At 41.2% G+C, this 20643-nt stretch overlaps 1 protein-coding gene across 2 annotated transcripts; it reads right to left on the reverse strand.

Annotated features, from left to right (window-relative positions):
* Positions 1-317: 317 nt before the first annotated feature.
* On the reverse strand, positions 318-20377 carry IMPACT (impact RWD domain protein). Of its 2 annotated transcripts, none has more exons than XM_066626206.1 (11): positions 20295-20377; positions 18416-18544; positions 16878-16930; positions 15887-15949; positions 11901-11986; positions 9241-9369; positions 8143-8237; positions 3001-3074; positions 2326-2416; positions 1202-1336; positions 318-449 (listed from the first exon to the last, which is right to left on the reverse strand). In XM_066626206.1, exons 1-11 carry the CDS (start codon positions 20328-20330, stop codon positions 381-383), a joined length of 960 nt encoding a protein of 319 aa, XP_066482303.1. In that variant the 5' UTR covers positions 20331-20377; the 3' UTR covers positions 318-380. The 2 variants fall into 2 exon arrangements, with proteins under 2 accessions (XP_066482303.1, XP_066482304.1); XM_066626207.1 differs by lacking the exon at positions 20295-20377 and adding an exon at positions 19987-20116.
* Between the last annotated feature and the right edge of the window lie 266 nt (positions 20378-20643).

Here is a 20643-nt window from a genome sequence, read left to right on the forward strand (position 1 = left end):
AACTGCCTATTAAAAGGCATTAAAGATTCTTGCACAGTGCAATGGACAGTACTGTAATACATCATCAAAATCTTTCCTCCAGAGGATGAAAAGAGGATTGTGAGTCTATAACTCACTTTAGTTTAATTATTCTCAACAAATTAAAATAACTGATTATACAGGGAACCTCATTTGTTTAAGAACTCAATTCCTAAGCAGCCGAAGTACTTAAAATGAAAAGGTTTCCTGGGCATGCTGTTGAATTTTCCTAACATAAAGTATTTTCTTATTGATGCAAAGTATTTTCTTGACTTTGACACAAAACATTTCAAAAGCTCTTTTCAGCAACTGTTTTAATTGCACAGAATCAGATGGAAGATAAAACATGGGTACACAATGTATTAGTGTTCTATCCTCTTCTTGTCTTTCCTTATCCTTTTATTCTTCCCTGTCGGTTTTGATAGATTTTCCTGGAGAGGTGGGATAAAAAAAATAGAAAAAATATCAAATGAACATGACTTCTAGTCCAATCCTACCAAATCCTCCCCTCCCCCCAATGCAACTGCACCACCAAAGTGCTTGTTGCATCCTATGGGGTGGGGGGGGAGGCAGTCCTGGAGGTCTCTTCCAGGTAAGAGAAGATTTGCTCCCTTGCCTGGAGGTAAACCTCCACTGCCAAATTTGTCTTCATGATCCTGCACCAGCAAGTCTGACTGGACCCAGGAAGACAGCTAAGAAAGATAACAACAACAACAACAACAACAACAACCACCTTTCTTGGACATCAGATTTCTCCTCAGACTTTAATTCAAGGCGGTTTACATAGGCAGGCTGTTCTAAATCCCCATAGGGATTTTTACAATTGAAGAAAGGTTCTATCTTTCAAGAAGCGCAACATTTCAGATGGATCTTTCTGATCTGGTATCACATTCTGGTCTCCAGTTTCCTCCCACGCAAGGAAATCTCCCACACAAGATATTGGCAGTACCATATCAGCAGAATGAAAATCAGACATTTCAATGATGTCAAATTATCTAACTATTGACATACTCATGTTGTTTCTGATCAACAAAATAAGAATAGTTTTGGGATTAAGATCCCCCATTCACCAGTGTTTTGAAACAAAGAATGAGAATATTGGCTTGATGCTGTATCATGGAGCACACACGTTCCATTTCCACAGTGTATACAACTATTGGTAGCATAATTAGGCTAAACTTACTGGGGAATTTGTGTAGTTCTGCTCAACTAGTATATTTCGAGCACAATTGTTGATATGTTTGAAGCGATCTGGTCCTAGCAGGATACCTCCATACCAGCGGGACACCACCACCAAAACGTTGTGGACATTCAAGATCTGCATAAACACATACACATGCTCATAACATATGGAAAAGGAGCTCAAGCTGTGTCTGCCTGGACTTCCTCTTCTACACAATCTTGTAAGCACTTCTCACAATCGAATCAATCCAACCACTCGTAGGAAGTGATTGCTAGAAAAAACACTGCACATTACATTTGTGCACCAATCCCTGAAGACTCCACCCTTCATTTAGGGAATTTCAGGCATGCCAGAATAATGCATGTATACTTCTATATGCATGTTCTCACAGTGCTAACCACTGCTATAGAACAGAAACCTTTTCAAGGTCTGATATGAATGGAGCAAGGGACATTGTTGCCAATTGTTTATCCCATGCATCAGATATTTACACATCCCATAAACCTAACGTGCAGGCAGAAACCAGTTTATACACTTGGGAACACAGTCTCTGAATCAGCACAACTATCTGTGCATTTTCAAACTTCTCTCAAACACAAGGATCAGAAATTTTTAAAACTTATTTCTGAGATTTTCTGGAAACCAAATGTCGTCACCATATTCAAGAGTGAAACCAAATGTTGTCACCATATTCACCATATTCACCATATTCAGTGTGCGGATTATTGCAGAACATGAAAGCACTGAAGAGAATTTAACATAGAATTGGTTGTATCCTAACTTCACATGGAGCAGAACTCCACGGAGCATGGTGGAGCTCCTTCCACTTGCACAAGAAATATTCATGTGATGGAGCCTCATGTGAATGAAAGGGGTTTTCACAAGAACACAATATTCCCACTGCAATCAGAAGTAGCTTCCAATGATGGCAGTTTTTAAAATATTATTTTGGCTTTCCATCAATCTCTCATCTGTCAGAATGTTCTAGGTAGCAAATAATACTTTCAAATTCAAATATACCCATGGACAGTTTAACCATGGAAGTCTATATTAAATAAAGCTTAACTGGGTTCTATAGATTCAAACAATGAAAAATATTCTGTTGACCAACTGTTTCCTTTTACCTGCATGAGATGGAGAAGACGGCCACCTGCCGCTGTCTCACCATCATCTTCGCAATCCTGTAGGAAAGTCTGCTTATCTTCACAGTATATTCTGAAAACAAAGAAGAGTGTCAGATAACAGTTCCAAGATATTGCTTCTCCTTGCACATTTGCCATTATCGTGACATCTAATCAACGATTTGGCTTATTTACAGGACCATGCTTTTACCCAAATGCTCAAAAACCTCTGAATAACCTTGGATAAGGTACAGAGAGCAAATACCTTATTACCTTCTTCACACCACAACACAGATGAGAGGACTAGTGCTATTTTACAAAGTACTCATAGCAACCCATAAAAGTCAGCAGAAAAATCAGCGAGTCAAGATCAGTTGCAGAGAAACCAGTCTGTACTCTGCCACCTACCATGGACAATCACCAATCACCAAGAAGCATCATGCACAGCTAGTGCAGGTCTTTGCTATCTCTTAGTCTACTGCACTCCTTGGTTAGAGACACACTTTGGACAACTGATTGTCCTACTCAACTGAGCCTATGGAATCCCGGAAAGGAACCAATTTCAAGGGAGGGGAACTTTATGGAGAAATTGGAGGGTGGTGGGCCTGCTATAGCATTTATTTTTTTAAATCTTGTTCCCCACTTTGCACTAAACACCACTGAAAATTGCCTACTCACCTATATGCATAGATGTTGTGTGTCGCACTAGCTATTTTCTTATTTTCATACAACTCTGCAAGGACATTCTTCACCTTAGGATAAAAAATACATTTTTTTTCTTATTATCATCTGCCTCACCTGAAGGTTTTACCAACAAGCATGATAATTCATGATTGGTCCTAAAATAGTTGAGTTTTTAAATAAAGCACAAGTATGAACTACAATATAAAATGTGACCACTTGTCACCTGGGCCCAGCCCCGGTGGCCAGGGTTTCCTCAGGAGCAGGGGTCTCCTCAGGGGTAGGGGCCTCCTTGGGGGTAAGGCCTGAGTACTTCCAGGACTGGGGTCCCAGGCAGGACACCTACCTGGGAGTAGGGCCTTGTGCCAGCTGGGAGCAGCAAGCAGCCACGTGGCCAGAAGGAGTGGGGCTGGCCAAGCCCAAGGCTGGCTTCATAAGGGGCCTGGGAAGCCTAGAGAGAGGTTGCTCCTCTCCAGAGGGGAGTAAGGCCAGAGGGAAGGCCAAAGGGGATAGCTACCCTGGCCTAATTGGGAAGGTCCAGAACCTCAGAGGGATTGTGCTTACTTCAGCCCTGGAGAGAGGGGGCCGGGAGGGAGCTGTCCCAGACCCTGGACCTGCCCGGGCCCTGGGAATGACTCCAGGAGAGCCGGGGTTACAGAGACAAGGACTCGCAGCCAACTATACCCAATGGTGGCCAGCTGATCGAAGGGCAAGTACAGAGGTACCTGGGGGTCCTCCTAAGGCCAGCTAGCCTGACCCCGAACAACAGTGCTGCAGCTCTCGAGAACCCCTACCCCGGTCAAGAGACACCAGTCGGAGAGCTCCACCTGGAACCACAAGGGGGTGGGAAGGGTCGGGGAAAGAGCCTGTTGGATGACGATGGCACGAGTCTGCATAAGGTATGGGAGCCTGTGATGTAACAGGCCCCATGAATGTAAAGCAGCTGACGCAAGTAAACGGTCTGTGTAGAACAGCTGTATCTGCCTCCCATCCTTTTTTCCACTGCCAACCACCCTTCATCAACAGGGTGAGCCCCCCCCCCGTGCTGGGTAGCACACCCAGGGGCGGGGCCTTCTCTCGCCATGGACATTACACCACCATATACCCCTACTCTGCTAACAGTATCATAAGCTAATCATACACTTTGAATCTAAAAATGTTCAGGATGGGTGCTGAGCAGTGAATACTATTGAATTTAACAGTGCATATTGTTAAACCATTGTGTTCAGGATCACAGGTTAGGAAAACCCACTCTGGGCTGCTTCTGTGGGCTGGCAACAGCCAGTTAGAGTCCATCTACAACTTAGGCTGCAATCCTATACACCCGCGGTTTTCAAGCTCCCAGGGAGTTTGAAAGCCGCAGTTCAGTTCTTGTGGGGGCAGGGGGGGAGGCAGCGATGTGATCCCCAGAATCATGCCACTTGGGGGGCTGCAGGGGCTTGGTTACACTTACCAGAGTGTACCTCCAGGTAAGGGTGGTACCTCTGGAGGTGTGCCCCTGGGAGGTACAGAGGTGAGGAACACCACTGCTTCTGAGGAAACTTTATGGAATAAACATGCATAGGATTGTGCTGTTATTCTGTCTCCTCCCTTTGGAGAGAAGAGCCTGGCCTCTATCATTTTCCACTGCCACCGAGGTGATCCATGCCTCGGTGACATCGAGATTAGATTACTGTAACGCACTCTATGTGGGGCTGCCCTTGAAGACGGTTCGGAAACTGCAACTAGTGCAGAATGCGGCGGCCCGTGTGGTTACTGGAGGTAGGCGGTTCGACCCTGTCAGTCCGCTTCTCCAGCGGCTGCACTGGCTGCCCATTCGTTTCCGGGCCCAATTCAAGATGCTGGTATTGACCTTCAAAGCCCTATACTGCTCTGGACCAGGGTATCTTAGAGATCGCCTGCTCCCATACAATCCGGCTCGCCCTCTCAGGTCATCAGAGAAGGCCTTTTTACAAGTGCCGCCGCCTAGGGAGGTACGTGGGGCGGCTGCAAGAAATAGGGCCTTCTCAGTAGTGGCACCAACGCTATGGAACTCCCTTCCCCTTGACTTAAGAATGGCTCCCTCTCTTGAGACCTTTCGGCAAGGCCTGAAGACCCTTCTGTTTAAACAGGCCTTCTGAGTTCTTGGCCTTTTAACATCTTTTAATATTTTTTTTACAGGCCTGATTCTTTTATGACTTGCTGCTGCTCTATGCTCTTTTTACCTATTTTTACTCTGACTGCTGTTTTTAGTATGTGTTAATATGTTTTTGTTTTTAAATTGTTTTTAATATGTTGTAAGCCGCCTTGAGTCCCTTCGGGGAGAAAGGCGGGGTAGAAATAAAATTATTATTATTATTATCATCAACTGCTATGGGCCAGAAGCTGCTCTCCATCCCTCCACCCAAATGTAATAATAATAATAATAATAATAATAATACAGGTATTTATATACCACCTTTCTTCGTCATCGGATTACTCCTCAGACTTTATTCAAGGCGGTTTACATAGGCAGGCTATTTAAATCCCCGTAGGGATTTTTACAATTGAAAGAACGTTCTATCTTTCAAGAACTACAACATTCAGATGTTTCTTTCTGATCTGGTCGCAACATTCTGGCCTCCATCCTCCCACGCTCAGAGCAGATGCAATAACTCGGCTCAGCTTGTCAGCTGCTTCAAGGTCGCACGGTGCCGGTGGCCTCGAATTGGCGACCTGTGGATGTTATCTTCAGGCAAACGGAGGCTCTACCCTCTAGACCAGACCTCCTGCCCTCCTGTATTCCTAATAATATTTTAGTTTCGTATGATTTAGAATTGTAAGCCACTTTGGGAACGAAAGCAGGGTATAAACATAACAAATCACTAAAATAAACAAGAGCTTGAGGCAAGGAAATAAATTATAAGAACGCAAAGGTGGAAGACAGCTAACTGTTGTTGAAGGAAGGAGATGGAGGAAAGGTAGCCTTGGCTCTCAGTCTGAAGGTTTTAGCACGCTTAGGAAGAACAGCAACAGAGAGGCAAGAATGCAGCGTCAGCTTTATACCTTTAGGTGGCCATGCAGGGAAATGAGAAATGGGACCCTCAGTACATTAATAAACTAATTCACCAATAGTGAGCACGTGCCAGGGGAGAAGTATTATCTGATCTACTGAGTCACAAAGGGCTGTGTGTATGTAAGAAAGTGAAATACATGCAGCAGTGGCAATCAGCCCTTCCCACAACGCGAACCTAGCCAGCTATCCAGTATGTTCTAGTTTAGCATCCGGCACTGCCTTTCATCCCAGAAACTGAAATCGGTGAGACCCAAATGGTTCATCACAATGGCTCTTCCAAGACTTCCCTCACCCATTTAATCTATTGTCTGCACAGTAGCTGCTAAGAACCCAATGAGGAGTTGGGTGGGAATTTATTAGTAGTCCTTCCTCCCCCCCACCCCCCGGTATCTCTTTAAACCTAATAACTATTGTTCTGTTCTTATCAGACGGCTTGTGTTTCCGTGTACTAGATAAACACTGCGATGAAGAATCTGTTTTAATAAACAATGCATAATTAATACCACTTTAAGCAAAACATTATTAAAGCTGTGAGAGCTTGAGAAAACATGCCTGGCAAGCAAATTGCTTTTAATTCAAAAGGAGAAAAAAAAGTCATCTCTCTAGAGTTATCAAAATACATCTTCAATATTTATCTTTGTGGTATTCCCATTCTTTCACAGCAAATTCTCTTACTACGCTGGAGAGAAAAACACTTCTACAGATACCTCGAGAAACACTTCACAGCATCTCCAAAGAGAATTTTGCTTTGAAAACATCTACCCCAAATCACTTTCATAAATTTTCCCTTTTTAGAAAAGAAAACCACAAAAGGAAAATTGGGAGGGAAAAAGCACTAGAAGATGGTGGAGTAAACAACTATAGCGCTTATAATTAGCTAGAAATTTATCTGAAGACATAACTCTTTAAAAAAAAAAAAACACCAAGCCTGTGGTTGCATAATTTGGCATGAGGGCACAAGAATCTGTGTGCTGCACATCGCATTCGACACCTGTGATGGATCAGAGACTCTTCAGGCAGTATAGCTAGTTAAGCTGGTACAGGGAATCTATAATGCAGAAATGGACAGGAACAAAGTAGGAGTTTGCATTGCACTAGATCTTTCATTCTAAGGTCAATGCAAGTGTCTCAAGGAAGACAGAGGCTTATCTGAGGTTGAGATGAAAGTGAACTTTCAGGCAACAATGGAGTACAGGGACAAAACTGGGAGCAATTTCAGTGACAGTAAGGTTGTCACATATTTGGGGCTTCTTTATTCACCGCTGGTAGTACAGCAGGACTGGTTGGTGTTTCTTTTTAATTTTTCACTTTCAGCAGCTACCATTTTTATTCCCCATAATGCCCCAGGGTGATGCTAAGGCTGCAACATTATGGGTTAAAAAAAAACAATACCAGCTGGTATCCAGCAATTGCTGAGATATGCTCTGCTACCACTGCCACCACTGGAGATGACAGAGAAAAATTTCTTTAAAAAGGAAATGTTAGTAACAATTAAACCTTACTGTGGTATAGAACGTTTTGTGCAAGGCATACCAAATTTGTTATCTTTGATGTAATATTTATATCAACTGTAATGTAAGTAAGTTTTATCATGTTTCAGCTGGGACAGCCAATGATGAGATGGAGTGGTTTCTCTAAGGCCATCTTGTGAATTCCTGGCAGAAGCAAGATTCAAACCAAGGAAGTTGTGGTTGACAGTTCAGCCTCAATGGTAAGAAAAGAAGTCCCTGAACCTTTTGAACAGTTCCCTGCTTCCCTAAAAAGATCCCTGACATTGGTGTTTTGGACCATCCCTACCTAGCATAACTATATGTAACCCCTACAAGTCTTCTTAAGTAACTTAGCCCTGAGTTAGAGAAAATGAACATACTGTATGTGCTTTTCAATTCTAGCCCACTAAAGATTTACCATACACTTATCCAGAAGTTTCTTTTAAAGCTATCCAAAATCCAAGTTTCCCTCCTCATTCACTTCTCAGGTTAATCTTCTTTTCACCAATAAAAGCACCCTGACTGGATAACAGGTTCATCGGTATGCATGTATCTGTCTCTCTTAGGAGCAAAAGCAGAAGTGGATAAAAGAATAAACAGTTAGCTAAAACTAACCTGTTTGGTGCTCACTACAGGAGCTAAGTGTGCCTGGAAAGTACTTCTTCGGTCTGTAATTGGATTTCCATGATAAATTGGAGGTAATTCTTCATCTGCACATTTAAAATGTAAAAATTCAAAAAAGGTTTTGAACATGGATGCACTTACTCTTGTACCATCACTTGATTCAAAGACCAAGTCTAAGCATTGTGAAGAGTGGAAAGCCTTGATGGTAGAATTCTGGATTGTTCCACTTCAGACTGCATTTTTGGGTCAGATTTCAAAATGTGCTGCCATGCAAAAAAAAACAAAAAACAAAAAAAAACCCCTTACTACATGTAGTAAATGAGTAAGTTGGAGGAAAGGTTTGGCACATACCTCTCCCTAACTGGCAGGTTTATTACATGCAGCATTTTTTTTTTGCAGTTTTAAAAAATAAGAGTTCTCAGCTGCAATCTGAAGGGGAAGAGTCTACAATTTCTACCACCACACTGCATAATGTGTACACTGGGTCAGAATCACTCACCTGACCTGATCTCCACTTCCCTCTCATAAGTATGATCATGGATGCCACCCCCCTCTTTAAACCCTTACAGTGATTTCTTCTTATGCTGTATAAAATCAGTTTTCCTTCTCTCTATGATCGACTACAAGTTAGTGCAGGTGTAGCATTAAACCATGGTTTGGCATCATGTATACAGGCCAGGAGAAAAATCCTGAGACAAAGGGGAAGAGGCTTCCCTGGGGAGTGCAGTGTGATGGGGAAAGGGAATTCCCCCTAATCCTGTGCCATGATCCCAATTCCACTCCCCTCCCCACACAACATTGTTTCAAGTTTTAAAAATAAACTCAGAGCCAAACTATGAAATAACACATGGCTCAGCCCCTGTATAGACTGCATGCCCTTCAGGCAGAGATTGTAACTTCTATGTTCTGCATAGCACTCCACCAGTACCTTCTATAGTCTCTATATATAGATTATAAGGGGGGAAAGCAGGTTCCCAACAATGTATTTGCTTCATTAGATGTGCTTCAGAATTTCAGTAAAACCCTGGCCTAAAAGACAAAAAGTAAGACATTAAGAATGATAAAAACAGTAGTATTGGCCTACTCTACCTTCTTGGCTTTCAGTTACATCAAAGTTCACTGTTGCTATTTTGCATTCCTGGAGTGGTTGATACGCAAATGTAAAATCCTCTTCATATTCCACGTCTGTTTCTTCTGTAATTTTTTGACTGTCTGGTTCTGTTGGTGTAAAATTCTAGTTTTAATAGGCTCTGTGTTTTATGTTTACCATCCTGTTTCTTCTTCAAATACACGTACGCAAAAGTTTTGCATCCTTTTTAAAAAGTGAAAACAAAAAGAAAAATGTAACATTTTAGCAAGGCCCATTTTGTGCATTAATTTTTTCCCACAGGGAAACCACTTTAGTGAAGGAGAAAGCAAGCAACCAATTTATGGATTGCTGTAATTGTATGTGAGAGCTGCACATATACATGGTATAAGTGAGAATCTTGAGTCCAAAATATTCTAAAATACATTGGATGTGGCTTTGCTAATAATTATTCCTTTTTCTGAATGACACCTACGAAAAAAGTGTACAATGGATTTGAACCCAGATAGTTCTTTTACAGAAGGAGTCTGGCCTCCAAGTGCTTTTGAAAACTACTCCATGCAAAAAACATCCTGCATGTAATAAACATGCCAGTCAGAGGAAGAGGTACTTTGGATTCAAACCAGTGTTTACCAAAGAGGTCCCAACTGAATGCAAATTTTTCTTAATTCCACACTTAAGGAGCTTATTTAGCATGGGTATTGAATTGTACTGTTAACTATCACACAGTTGCTACAACTTAAATATGTTGGAACTGTAAAGAGAGACTATTTATCCAATCCTCCAATTTATCTGTGAAACACAAAATTGCAAAAATTAGTCCCAGGATCATAAATCTGCCCATAAATATAATCCATGAATAAAGATGTGCAAACAACAACTGAGTAGCATTTGTCAGGTGTGTGAATTTCAGTACAGATTTGGTTACAAAAGTGAGAAGGTCAAATTCCAGATTTCAATGACCTCTGATTGCCTTTGATTATATCTTATATATTGTATCCCCATTCAAAAGGATGATTGTTTTAATTGCCTTCCCGTTTCTACTGATTTTACTGTCTTTATTGTTATTGCTTTGTTGTTTCAATCTTGCCAATTCTCCTAGTAGCCTTAGGGCACTCAGAAATACATGGGATATACATTAGTAAGTTCTTGGTTTTTCTCTGCAAAACCTGCATCTTCAAAACCCTTTAAAAAGGTCAAAAACAAAAGAAAACCCATGCATGAATAACTTCCTAGAACATAAAGTGGTGCTCAGGTGATTGGCAGAGTATGAATGATCAAAGACGGGGTAAGGAAACACATCTGGTTCTTTTTATGTGCTACTATAACGCTCTTTTACTGATGCATTACTACTTCATCTCAAAGTAAGCTCCACATGTTTTTAGCTGCAAGCTGATCCTATGTCATGCCATGCAATTTGATAGAGTTACACCACAAGAGGGCAGGGTGAACTACTAAATGCAGCCATGGATAGTTCCAATAAGCAGGCACTTGGCCAGGTACAAATAATGTTTCAGATGGGTACTGGAAAGCTGCACTGGCCACATACTGTATAGTTTTCTAATTCACACCAATGGCTCCAAAAAGTCTAACTCAACAGACCATACTTAAGTGCAATCTCCAATCTAAGCTATTCTTGCTCTGAACATTATGAGTTTTCAAGCCTCATTAAATACAGTGTCTTTCAAGAAGAAGCCAAATATGAACAACCACACTGAAGTGTCTCTATTCATTTGTCATGTCAGAATGATAAATTGCAATTTGTGTAGAAAAACTGAAATAGCCGATTATACAGCAGTACATTCTAATCATGTTGCTGTATCATTGAGACACTTGCTAATTCTCTGAAAGCATGCCCAGAGTAAAAAAAAATTAATCAGTGCATGGTAAAGCAACTATGCAATTCAAAAAGGTTATGCTACAGTTATCTGTGTTTTTCTAGTTTGAAATGCTGTGTATTCTGCCATTAAGGAAGCCTATTAAATACGCTATTTAATTTATATAACGGGCTTGCTTAATACGCTATTGTTTCTGGTTTGCTGATAATCTCCCTCTTTCCGTTATTGTTCCCCCAAAATGAGAAATGTTGAGTCTTCTATAAAATGGACTGAATGCACTAGGAAAGATACTAAGAAACTTGCAGTTTGCTCTGATGTATGTCTGCTCGCAAATAAGCTATAAACTAAAATTTTATGCACACTTATCTGGGAATAAGCTTCATTGAATAGAGTGGGACTTACTTCTGAGCAAACATGTACAGGACTGCACTGTAAATCTCATTGAAAGAAATGAGTAATATATTTGAATTTATTTTCTGGACCTTAGAAATGCTTGAAAAATATTTCCACTGTCCCCACATAAAGGGAAGAACCATCTGAAGGAATAAAGCGGTGGATCGCTTTTCCCAAACAAGTCAAAGCACCTTGGCCTGCCAACAGCCTCACTCACGCTGTTCCACAATGCAATCACATGACTCAATGAGGTAGATCTTCATGCAATCCTATCACACAACTACAGCCAGGCTTACACAGCATAGGCTGATTGAAAACAACATAGCCTTCCCTTTCCTTCCAGCTTTACCTCTCAAATGTTGTAGCATTCCCTCCCAATCTACCACAATGGTGTATAAACAAGAGTAATCATATGATGTTTGGCACATTACCTGGATCCGATGACAGTGATTTTTCTACCAAGATATCCCGTATCTTCTCCACCCACAGATAAAGGATACTTTCACCAAGATTCTGTCTGAAAATCATACAAAATGTATCATGTAACTCTCAATCTAATTTAAAAAACATGTTGAGTATTCCTTATCTGGACTGCATGGGAAACGAAGATGTCTGGATTTCAGATCTGTTTTTTGAACTTTTTGTTGAAAAGCGGTATATAAATACTGTTAATAAATAATAATAATAATAATAATTTGCATGACCACAAGATGGAAGGCCCTATATCAGAAGTTACTATTGCTGTGCCCCCTCCCCACAATAACTTTGCTGAGGCAACTACTTCATCAAGACAACTGCATTTCTGAGAAAATTCAGAGTCAGATCAAGATGGGCGAGATTCAGATTGACCCTCATGGTGGTATTCAAGCAATCTGCAGATCTAGTGTTCTATTCTGGGTATTCTCATGTAGCTTTGGTTGTCTCTGTGTGGACGGGGGGGGAGGGGGGTCTGCTGTAGCAATTTTATTGTTCTTTTGCTTTTATTGTGTTATTCTTAAAATGGAGGCTGCCTTGAATACCTTCTTCTCCAAGGTGAAAGGTGATATAGAAATGTTTCAAAATAAATAATGTAGGCTTTTTCTGAATTGGATCAACTGAAAGGATGCCACATGATAGGAGCTTTTATACTGCATGCTTGGATTTCAAATTTTCCTTTTTTTAAAAAAAGAAAGTACAAAGAAAGAGGTCAGTTCTTAGCTTCATGGAACATTACTTTCTTTACAGTGAAGCCAGATCAAATTGCTGATCCTCAGAAATATACTACAATCCTTTTCACTCGTAAGGCCTGTTTCACAAACACAGGATTATTTTCAGTTCATTTGGCTGTATTATGTAAAAGAATTCCAATAACTGGTTGAGAAGAAACCGGCAGGGAACACAGAGACTGAAGTGGATTGAAGTGCAAAGTTAAGACCCAAAGCCCCATTGATTTCAATGGAATTTAAGACTATTCTGTTTGGATTTAGGTTATAGTTCCATTTTCCTGACAGTAGATCAATCTGCTTATTCATCAAAAAAGATTTATATTCCACTTTCCTAACATCTCAGTTGTCAAGGAGGTTTACAAACACACAACACCTCCAGACTAGAATGAAGAAACAGACTGCCTCAACTTTAGGGTTCTGGCCATTTTGGCCTTGGCACTGGGGCAGAGGGCAATCCCTCCCTGTCGTACAAACTAAAGCCAGGAGCAGAGCAGGTAACAATCTGAGTTATGTGCTCTTGCCACATGTCAAATAAGTGCCTAAGTATAGGTACTGTGTACATGCCAAGTATAATGCCAAGCACTCTGAACATTGATGGGAGGGGGTGCTTCCAAAAGCTGTTTGGGACATGGCATAGAGCTGCTACAGAAGGGAGAAAAAGTAAGCAATGAAGGGCACAATCCTAAGGGGGAGTTGGGCTGGCGCAAGAGTGTCACAGAAGTGCTGTAAAGTACTTTTGCATCACTCAGAAGGGAGTGAGGCTGGTGCACAGGTGTGCCGGCCTCCCTGCACCACCATGGGCCCTAGAGTGAGTTGCACTGGCCAAGCTCATCCAGTGGAGGGGTCGGGGGTGTGGGAGGGGGAGGCATTCTGGGACGGGGGAGGGTGGGCAGTGGGCATTCTCAGGGGTGAGTGGGCAGAGAGCAGGAGGTGGGGCCAGGACCCAGCAGTTATACCGGATCCTGACTTCTGTTCCCGGGTGGCACAGAGCAGCCTCTGCCTGCTCTGCTCTGTGTCAACTCCTGAGGTGGCTCAGATCCGAGCAGACCCATTGGTGCCACTGCAGCACTACTCTTACACAGAGTAAGGGGAAGTGATTTCCCTTGCCTCGATGCTGGTTTTTGCCCCAAACTTGCACTGGGTACAGAGCAGGCCCACTGGCCTGCCTGTTTCCAGTACAAGTTAGGATTGTGCTGTTAAGGGTTTGAGTAGCTCTTTGGATCCTGGCCACTGTTCAGATCAGTGAACTAGTAAAACTAGTTTTTCTTAAAACTACAAAAGAGACCATCTTCCTCTCTGTAAGATCTACAGATTTCAACATCCAGCAAAGAGCCAAGATTTACTATACTATATGCTCTCCACGTTACTGCCATCTGCTGGAATTGATGCATTAGAACATTTCAAGACAGAATTCTGAATTTTAAGAACATAAATGACATGACAGTACACTACAATAGTAGAGACATGACGCCAGGAGCTCAAAACACTCAGTGAAATGAAAAATTTAGTTGAAGAACTTCAAGGCACTTTCCAATATGCTTCCCAGTCCTGAAGACTTCAGAACTGAAGTTATAGTATTCTGAAAGAGGTTCAAACAGTCAGAAGTCACATGTTTGCTTTTAATACAAAACCACATGCAAGCACAATCCTCCCACTGTCTGCTATAGGAGGGGATGACATTCTATGTGCTCAGAGGACTCCTTTCAATTGTAGGCCAACAACAGAAGTCTCATGTTGTCGATAGGACTCCGGATCTCTCCGTCATACTGTCTAAATTTAGAATACATTATTTTGTGGTCATTCGAACAAATATATACTGCACAATTTTGAAAATTGATGTATACTATATTAATGTGTATCAGAGCAATACCACTGAATAGCAATCTTTTGTTCATCAGATCAACTGGAATCAACCCCTCAAGGCTGGTATCCAGCATAGCATTTTAGAAGATATAGGTAACCTACATCTTAAAATTCATAAAAACATACGTTTGCTATATATAAAAGAGATACGTTTGCTATATTTCCCACCTAATATTTTTGCAAGGTAACATGGAAAATTTCAATAAGACAACTCTCAGTTAAAGTCACTGAATTTGTTTCAGTATAGGACCTTCTCTGTCACCATACATGTTTAGGTGTGCCACAATGCTGATTGCCAACAGTATGCTGCTTCCATGTAGGATGGATTGCCAATAATTTTAAAAAGATGTAACTGATAGCAAAGTACACTTTTTAAAAATAAAGCAAAATAGAATTCACAAAGCCTACCTTATTACTCCCTTATTACTTATTACTTATTTAAGTAATAAGTACTTAATTACTTAATAAGTAATTACTTATATAAGTAATAAGTAATTACTTAATTACTATATAACTAATAAGTACTTAATTACTTATATAAATAAGTAATTAAGTAATAAAATTACTTATTACTATTTCTCAAACCTCATCTCAACTTTACATTTACATGTAATGTAAACTTACATTTACATTATAACCTACCCCAATCCTAAGAATTATAAAATCTACTGGATTTTAGAAAACAAGTTATGTAATAAAATTCACTTTGACCTAGCTATTTTAAGTAATGATGTTATATTTACACTAGTCTAGCTTGTAACATGCATTAAGAGGTTCTTTCTGTAAATATAGACAAATGCAGATATCACAGTCATGCTCTAACAAACCAGTGTCTTGGACTAGGATTGAGCAATAACCCCACATGTTCCTTCGCATCTCACACCCAGCATAATCCTGGAAGTAATCCTGGTATCTCAAATCACAGTTCCATGTTGCATCTGAATCAGAGCACTTTGGTTTAAGGACTTCATACAATCCGTAATATCAAATCACAATTCGGACAAAATTGTGGTTTAAGAAACCAGAACTCCTTCCTTTGAGCCAGGCATGCAAGGAGGAGGAAGAGAAGAGAAGAGCACACAGGCTTGCTTCTAAACCTTACCAACAAACCACTGTTTATTGCACCAAGATCATGATGTCTGCATTCGGCCAATATGTAGAAAGCACTGACCTTGTGTGAGGAATCAACTATATCTCAGATGTCAAATGGCAGCCTCAACCCTCTGTAAAATAGGCAGTTCTAATCTACTTTACAAGAGTGATGAGTAAAGTGCAAACAGCGCAGGATTACAAGCACAGAAAATAAAATAGACACTCAGGTGCACAGTTTTTCAAAATGTACCACTTACGCATAGATTTCTTCTAGATGGTTTGCAAGATTTACATAGTCCTGACCTCGAAGCCAAGGAGCACTAAAGTAAAGATGAATACACTTTTTATTTATAGCACTTCTACAGTTATGTTCCAATATTGTAAAATACTGAAAGCAGTGAGATATGTTTATAGTTTTAGATGCTCTCACAAAGCAGGACTGCACAGCAATTTTACCACCCCCCTATCTTTCTACCTGCCAGGACAGAATCTTTATTTTCAAAAATAAGGAATCAAACATAGGAGCAATCCATTCTTCCTGTTTAAAGCAGAGGACAGTTCTGCATTGATTTTCCAGTCTCTGTGATAATCACAAGGTCCTTGTGACAATTGTTTCTTTTTGCTTGAAATATTATTCCCAGAAAAAGAAGAAGAAAAACTGTTACTGATAAAAGTACTCCTTTTAAGAAACCCATGACACACTTTTGTCCATATGCAAATACTGCATAATGAAATCATAGCTTCAGTTATGGCTGAGCCAAAACATCTAGAAAATCATAATCTGGGTTTCCAAGCCTACACACCCCATCACTCTTACAATGTCTCTGCCACATATGTGTGCTGCACATAGTATGATTTGTGTACTTTCAACCTCTATGGATGGGATGCAGCTACATGTGGAATTAAGGTGACCTTCTATTATTTAAATTATAGCTCACTAGTGATTACGTTTTGAAAATAGCGGTATGGTAATACCTTTCATAATGCAAGGGACCCTTTCTGAAGTCAAGTACAAAACAGTGCTAGATAACACATCATTAAACCAAAAGACAGGAAATGGAAGCAGACTTGCTCAAGATGCACTGCTTCCATTGGTTAGAACAGCAGTCAAGCACCCTAGAACAAACAGCGCTATAAGGAATCAGCACTAAAGGAAACAACGTTACAGGAGGTATTACTGTATTAGGAGATGAGTATTCAAAAAACAAAAATATGAGAATAATATTCTGAAAGAGATGCATCACTTACTTCAATTGATAAACAGGTGGTGCTGAGGTTGGATATTCAGGAGGGAGGATCACCTGAAAAATTTTGATTATGTTAACTTTGACTACCAGACAAAGTAGCATCTGTGGTTTCTATAGATTTATTTACTCGGTTTTTTACCCCGCTTTTCTCCCTGAAGGGCGTCAAAGATGGCTAACAACCAATTAAAATACATTAAAAAATAAAAGACAAACTATAAAACGTACACTAAAAACCAGCCAGTGGCAAGTAGCAGCTTAAAAAAAACCATCAATCATAAAACAAATAAATAAATTATTAAAAAGCACACGCCAGTCTGCAGCTATCAAACCCTAAGACCCTGCAGGGTACCAAAGACTTTTCAAAATAAAAATGCCTTCACACCTCACCAGGAGGTTAATAATGAGGGATTCTATAGATCATTGCTTCATTGAACAATGTATTATGTGTTAAACAATATTAACCAAAGAAGTTCTGAGGAAAGGCAAACAAAAAAAAAGAGGGATGCATGTGCAACAAAAAGCTAAATATACTACATTCTGCATTTTTCTGTACAACACAAGTTGTACAGTTCAATTTAGTTAAGAGGAATTTTTTTCTCCAAAATTGGGGATTTTGTGATAAGCTTCCCCTGAACTGTAATTGTGGCTTGATTTTACAGGCAAACACCCTTATAGGATAGTTCAGTGTTTCTCAAACTGTGACTTGGGACCCACTAGGTGGGTTGCAAGACAGTTTCAGGTGGGTCCCAATTAATTTCAATATTTTATTTTTAATATATTAGACTTGATGCTACCATGATTTGTTACTGCATTTGGGGAAATGTTATAGACCTATACTTTTAACGAACTACTATGTATATTCTTTTAACAACGATAGTAAAGGAACTTACTCCTGGGTAAGTGTGGGTGGGATTGCAGCCTAGGATAGTTAAAAATTTTCCTGCTTGATGATGTCACTTCCAGTCATGACATCACTTCTGGTGGGTCCTGACAGATTCTCATTCTGTCTGGGTGCTAAATGTGTGAGAACCACTGGGATAGTTTATTTTGTCATAAAGTTTACAGTGAACATAGAATGTAAAGCAATCCTTCCACTTCAGCCAGTTCTCCAATGCAAAATCTACGTATTTATGTCAAATCAGGAAGAAGAGGGAAAAACAGACTAGGAATGATAGTCTTAAATCTTTTGTTTAACACTCTAGGGGAGGATTCAAAAGTCAAAGGCTTCCTCCAGTCCAATGCGTTGTCAACTTTATTCCTTGAATAGCTGAACATCATGCCATATCACAAATTGATTTTGAACTTCAACTTTAGAAGTGCTTGCCATGCAGCAGATTTTTGGGGGCTGGGGGGGCCCTGCTCAGTGTTGTTTTTCTCAAGGATACGTGGTTAGAAAACAAGATTAAAATCCCTTTGGGCTTACCAAGCTAATTTTGCAGTAACATAAAATGCTGTCAAAGGCCTGATTTGATCTGAGAAAATAGGACCAGCCAAGATGATTCAACGGCAAATTCTAAACTAAACTAAAAATAAGCCTACCTGCAGACAGAGCATCCATTTGGGTTGTTCCAAACAATCACTAATCTTAATGCAGAATATGTTCTCGACTTCATCAACAGTGCACCATTCATCACCATATATAGCAGACAGGGCTTCTATTTCTTCTTTCTGATAGAAACAAGATTTTATTCAATTATTCTGCCCTGCATCTCTTACTACCATTCATATGGTAAGTGATAACTTCACACACCAAAACATGAATCATATATATCAATGCCCCTTATACAAAAGTACTGTGTTCCTTCTGCATTCAATGCACTGCTGCAAACTCGTTTTGTACAATGTAAGAGTTATATAAAACAACAGCTCTACTCCAGGATCCCAAACACAGTACAACTTAACACCATCTCACTGTGCTTACTATTGCACTCTTATGCTTCCCCTCCCCATCCTAAAAGTCTCTGCCCTAGCAGCATAACATGGCGCATGTAGTTCCCAGAGCCAACTGTTGTTGGCAACCTTCACTCTCGAAAGACTATGGTATCACGCTCTGAAGCCAACACGCTAACAAAAATTGAACCCCTGTATAGGTGCATGTAGTGGAATAGCAGAAGATCTGGCGAGGAGGTATAATGTCGTGTCCACAGTGCCCCTTGCTCTAAGTCAGGGGTGCTCAAACTTTCAACTTTAAGGATGCTGGACCTTTAACAAGTGTATAGAAGAGAGAATTTCAGCAGATGCAGCTTGACATCTGTGGGATGACAAGCTGCACTGCTGAAATTCTCTCTTCTATACACTTGTTAAAGATCCAGCATCCTTAAAGTTGAAAGTTTGAGCATCCCTGCTCTAAGTAAATGCAGGGTTAAAGCCCATGTGGTAGCTGGAGGTGTGCTGCACAGCTGCAGCCACTAGAGGCTAAAGTGAACCTGGGAGCATATAAGCAGCACCTGGAGGAACTAGGGGGTGTGGGTTGTAGAAGGAGACTGATTTAGCTTATTGAATTTGGAATCTGACTGTGACTTGACTTTGGATTTTGACTTGGATACTCTGACTGATTTGACTGGCTACCTGGAACCTGACCTCAGACTGTAACTCAGCTTATTGGCTCTGGACTCTGATTTGGCAACTCTCATTGATTGGACTGGTTTACTTGGAATCTGTGGACTGGGTTCTGACTTTTGCTTGCTGCACTGGTGAGTTTCACAAGGGAAACTAATCAGCCTTAAGAAGGCAGGAGGCCCAGTGGATTGGGATTTGGCAGAACAGTGCTAGGATCAACTACAGCTGTGGTGCTTCTGCACAGGTGTAGATCCCTCTACCTATTCAGCAAACTAAGTAATTGCCTTCTCTTTAGAATTCCAGGGGCAATACAAATGCCTTCAACATCCATGTTAAAAGCAGTGCTTTGTTGTAAACAAACAGGACTCAAAGATCTTCAGTGGCTAATGGGGCACAAAGGCATGGTTGTTAGGCTTCAGTTATAGCAATGCAAACAGATGGTGGCACCACAGCAAAGCAGTTGCTTGGAATTACAGATTTCCAAGTACTCAGAAAGAGAACAAGGTCCAAAGTTGCACGCAGAGAGCAGGATCCAACAAGGTGCACCATACCTAGGTGTCTTTTGCTGAGTGGAGTGAAACAAACCTCACCCTACAAAGGAAAGACGGTACACCAGTCAGGTGGGAGCCCGGGTCTTCCCAGCAAGTAGATTTGAGCTGCAAGTCAGGTGGGAGCCCAGGTCTTCCCAGCCAGCAGTCAGGTGGGAGCCCAGGTCTTCCCAGCCAATAGACCTGGGCTCTGGAGGTGGTAGTGCTATTGTCCCCCCCGCAAACACTGGATCCGCCCCGACTCGCGCAGACACCTGGAACCCCGCCCGCCAGCTCCCTTGGTTGCCTCAGACAACCCCAGTTCTACTCACTTGTCTCTCGGCTGTTTCCGGGTCACTCGCCGCCATTCGGGCGTCGGAAGGCGGGGCTCATCCCTCCCGGAAGCGCAGAGAACCATAAATCAAGCCTTGCAGCTGACTGACAAGCCGTACACGAGGAAGGCACTGGGCGCATGCGCAGTAGTGACGCTCAGTCAGCCCATCTTCACCCCCTCTCCCTTGCTAGCCAGGCAAGGAGAGTGCCTGAGCCGGGCTGGGCTTTCCAGGTGGTGGTGCTCACCTGCTGGGGCTGGGAACAGAGAGGGGTTGAAGGGGAATAGAGTGCACATTGAATAAAACTTGTGCAGGGAGAGGAACATCCTAGGTGCAGAGAGACCACTTC

The sequence above is a fragment of the Tiliqua scincoides genome, chromosome 4 (assembly GCF_035046505.1).
Source record: "Tiliqua scincoides isolate rTilSci1 chromosome 4, rTilSci1.hap2, whole genome shotgun sequence".
Classification (NCBI taxonomy): domain Eukaryota; kingdom Metazoa; phylum Chordata; class Lepidosauria; order Squamata; family Scincidae; genus Tiliqua; species Tiliqua scincoides.

Coding starts and splice junctions, on each gene's coding strand:
- IMPACT (XM_066626206.1), bottom strand. CDS start 20,330: ATGGCGGCGAGTGACCCGGAAACAGCCGAGAGACAA. Junction 18,545..20,294: donor CGGAAACAGCCGAGAGACAA/GTGAGTAGAACT, acceptor TGTTTCTATCAG/AAAGAAGAAATAGAAGCCCT. Junction 15,950..16,877: donor CCACCTGTTTATCAATTGAA/GTAAGTGATGCA, acceptor TCTTTACTTTAG/TGCTCCTTGGCTTCGAGGTC.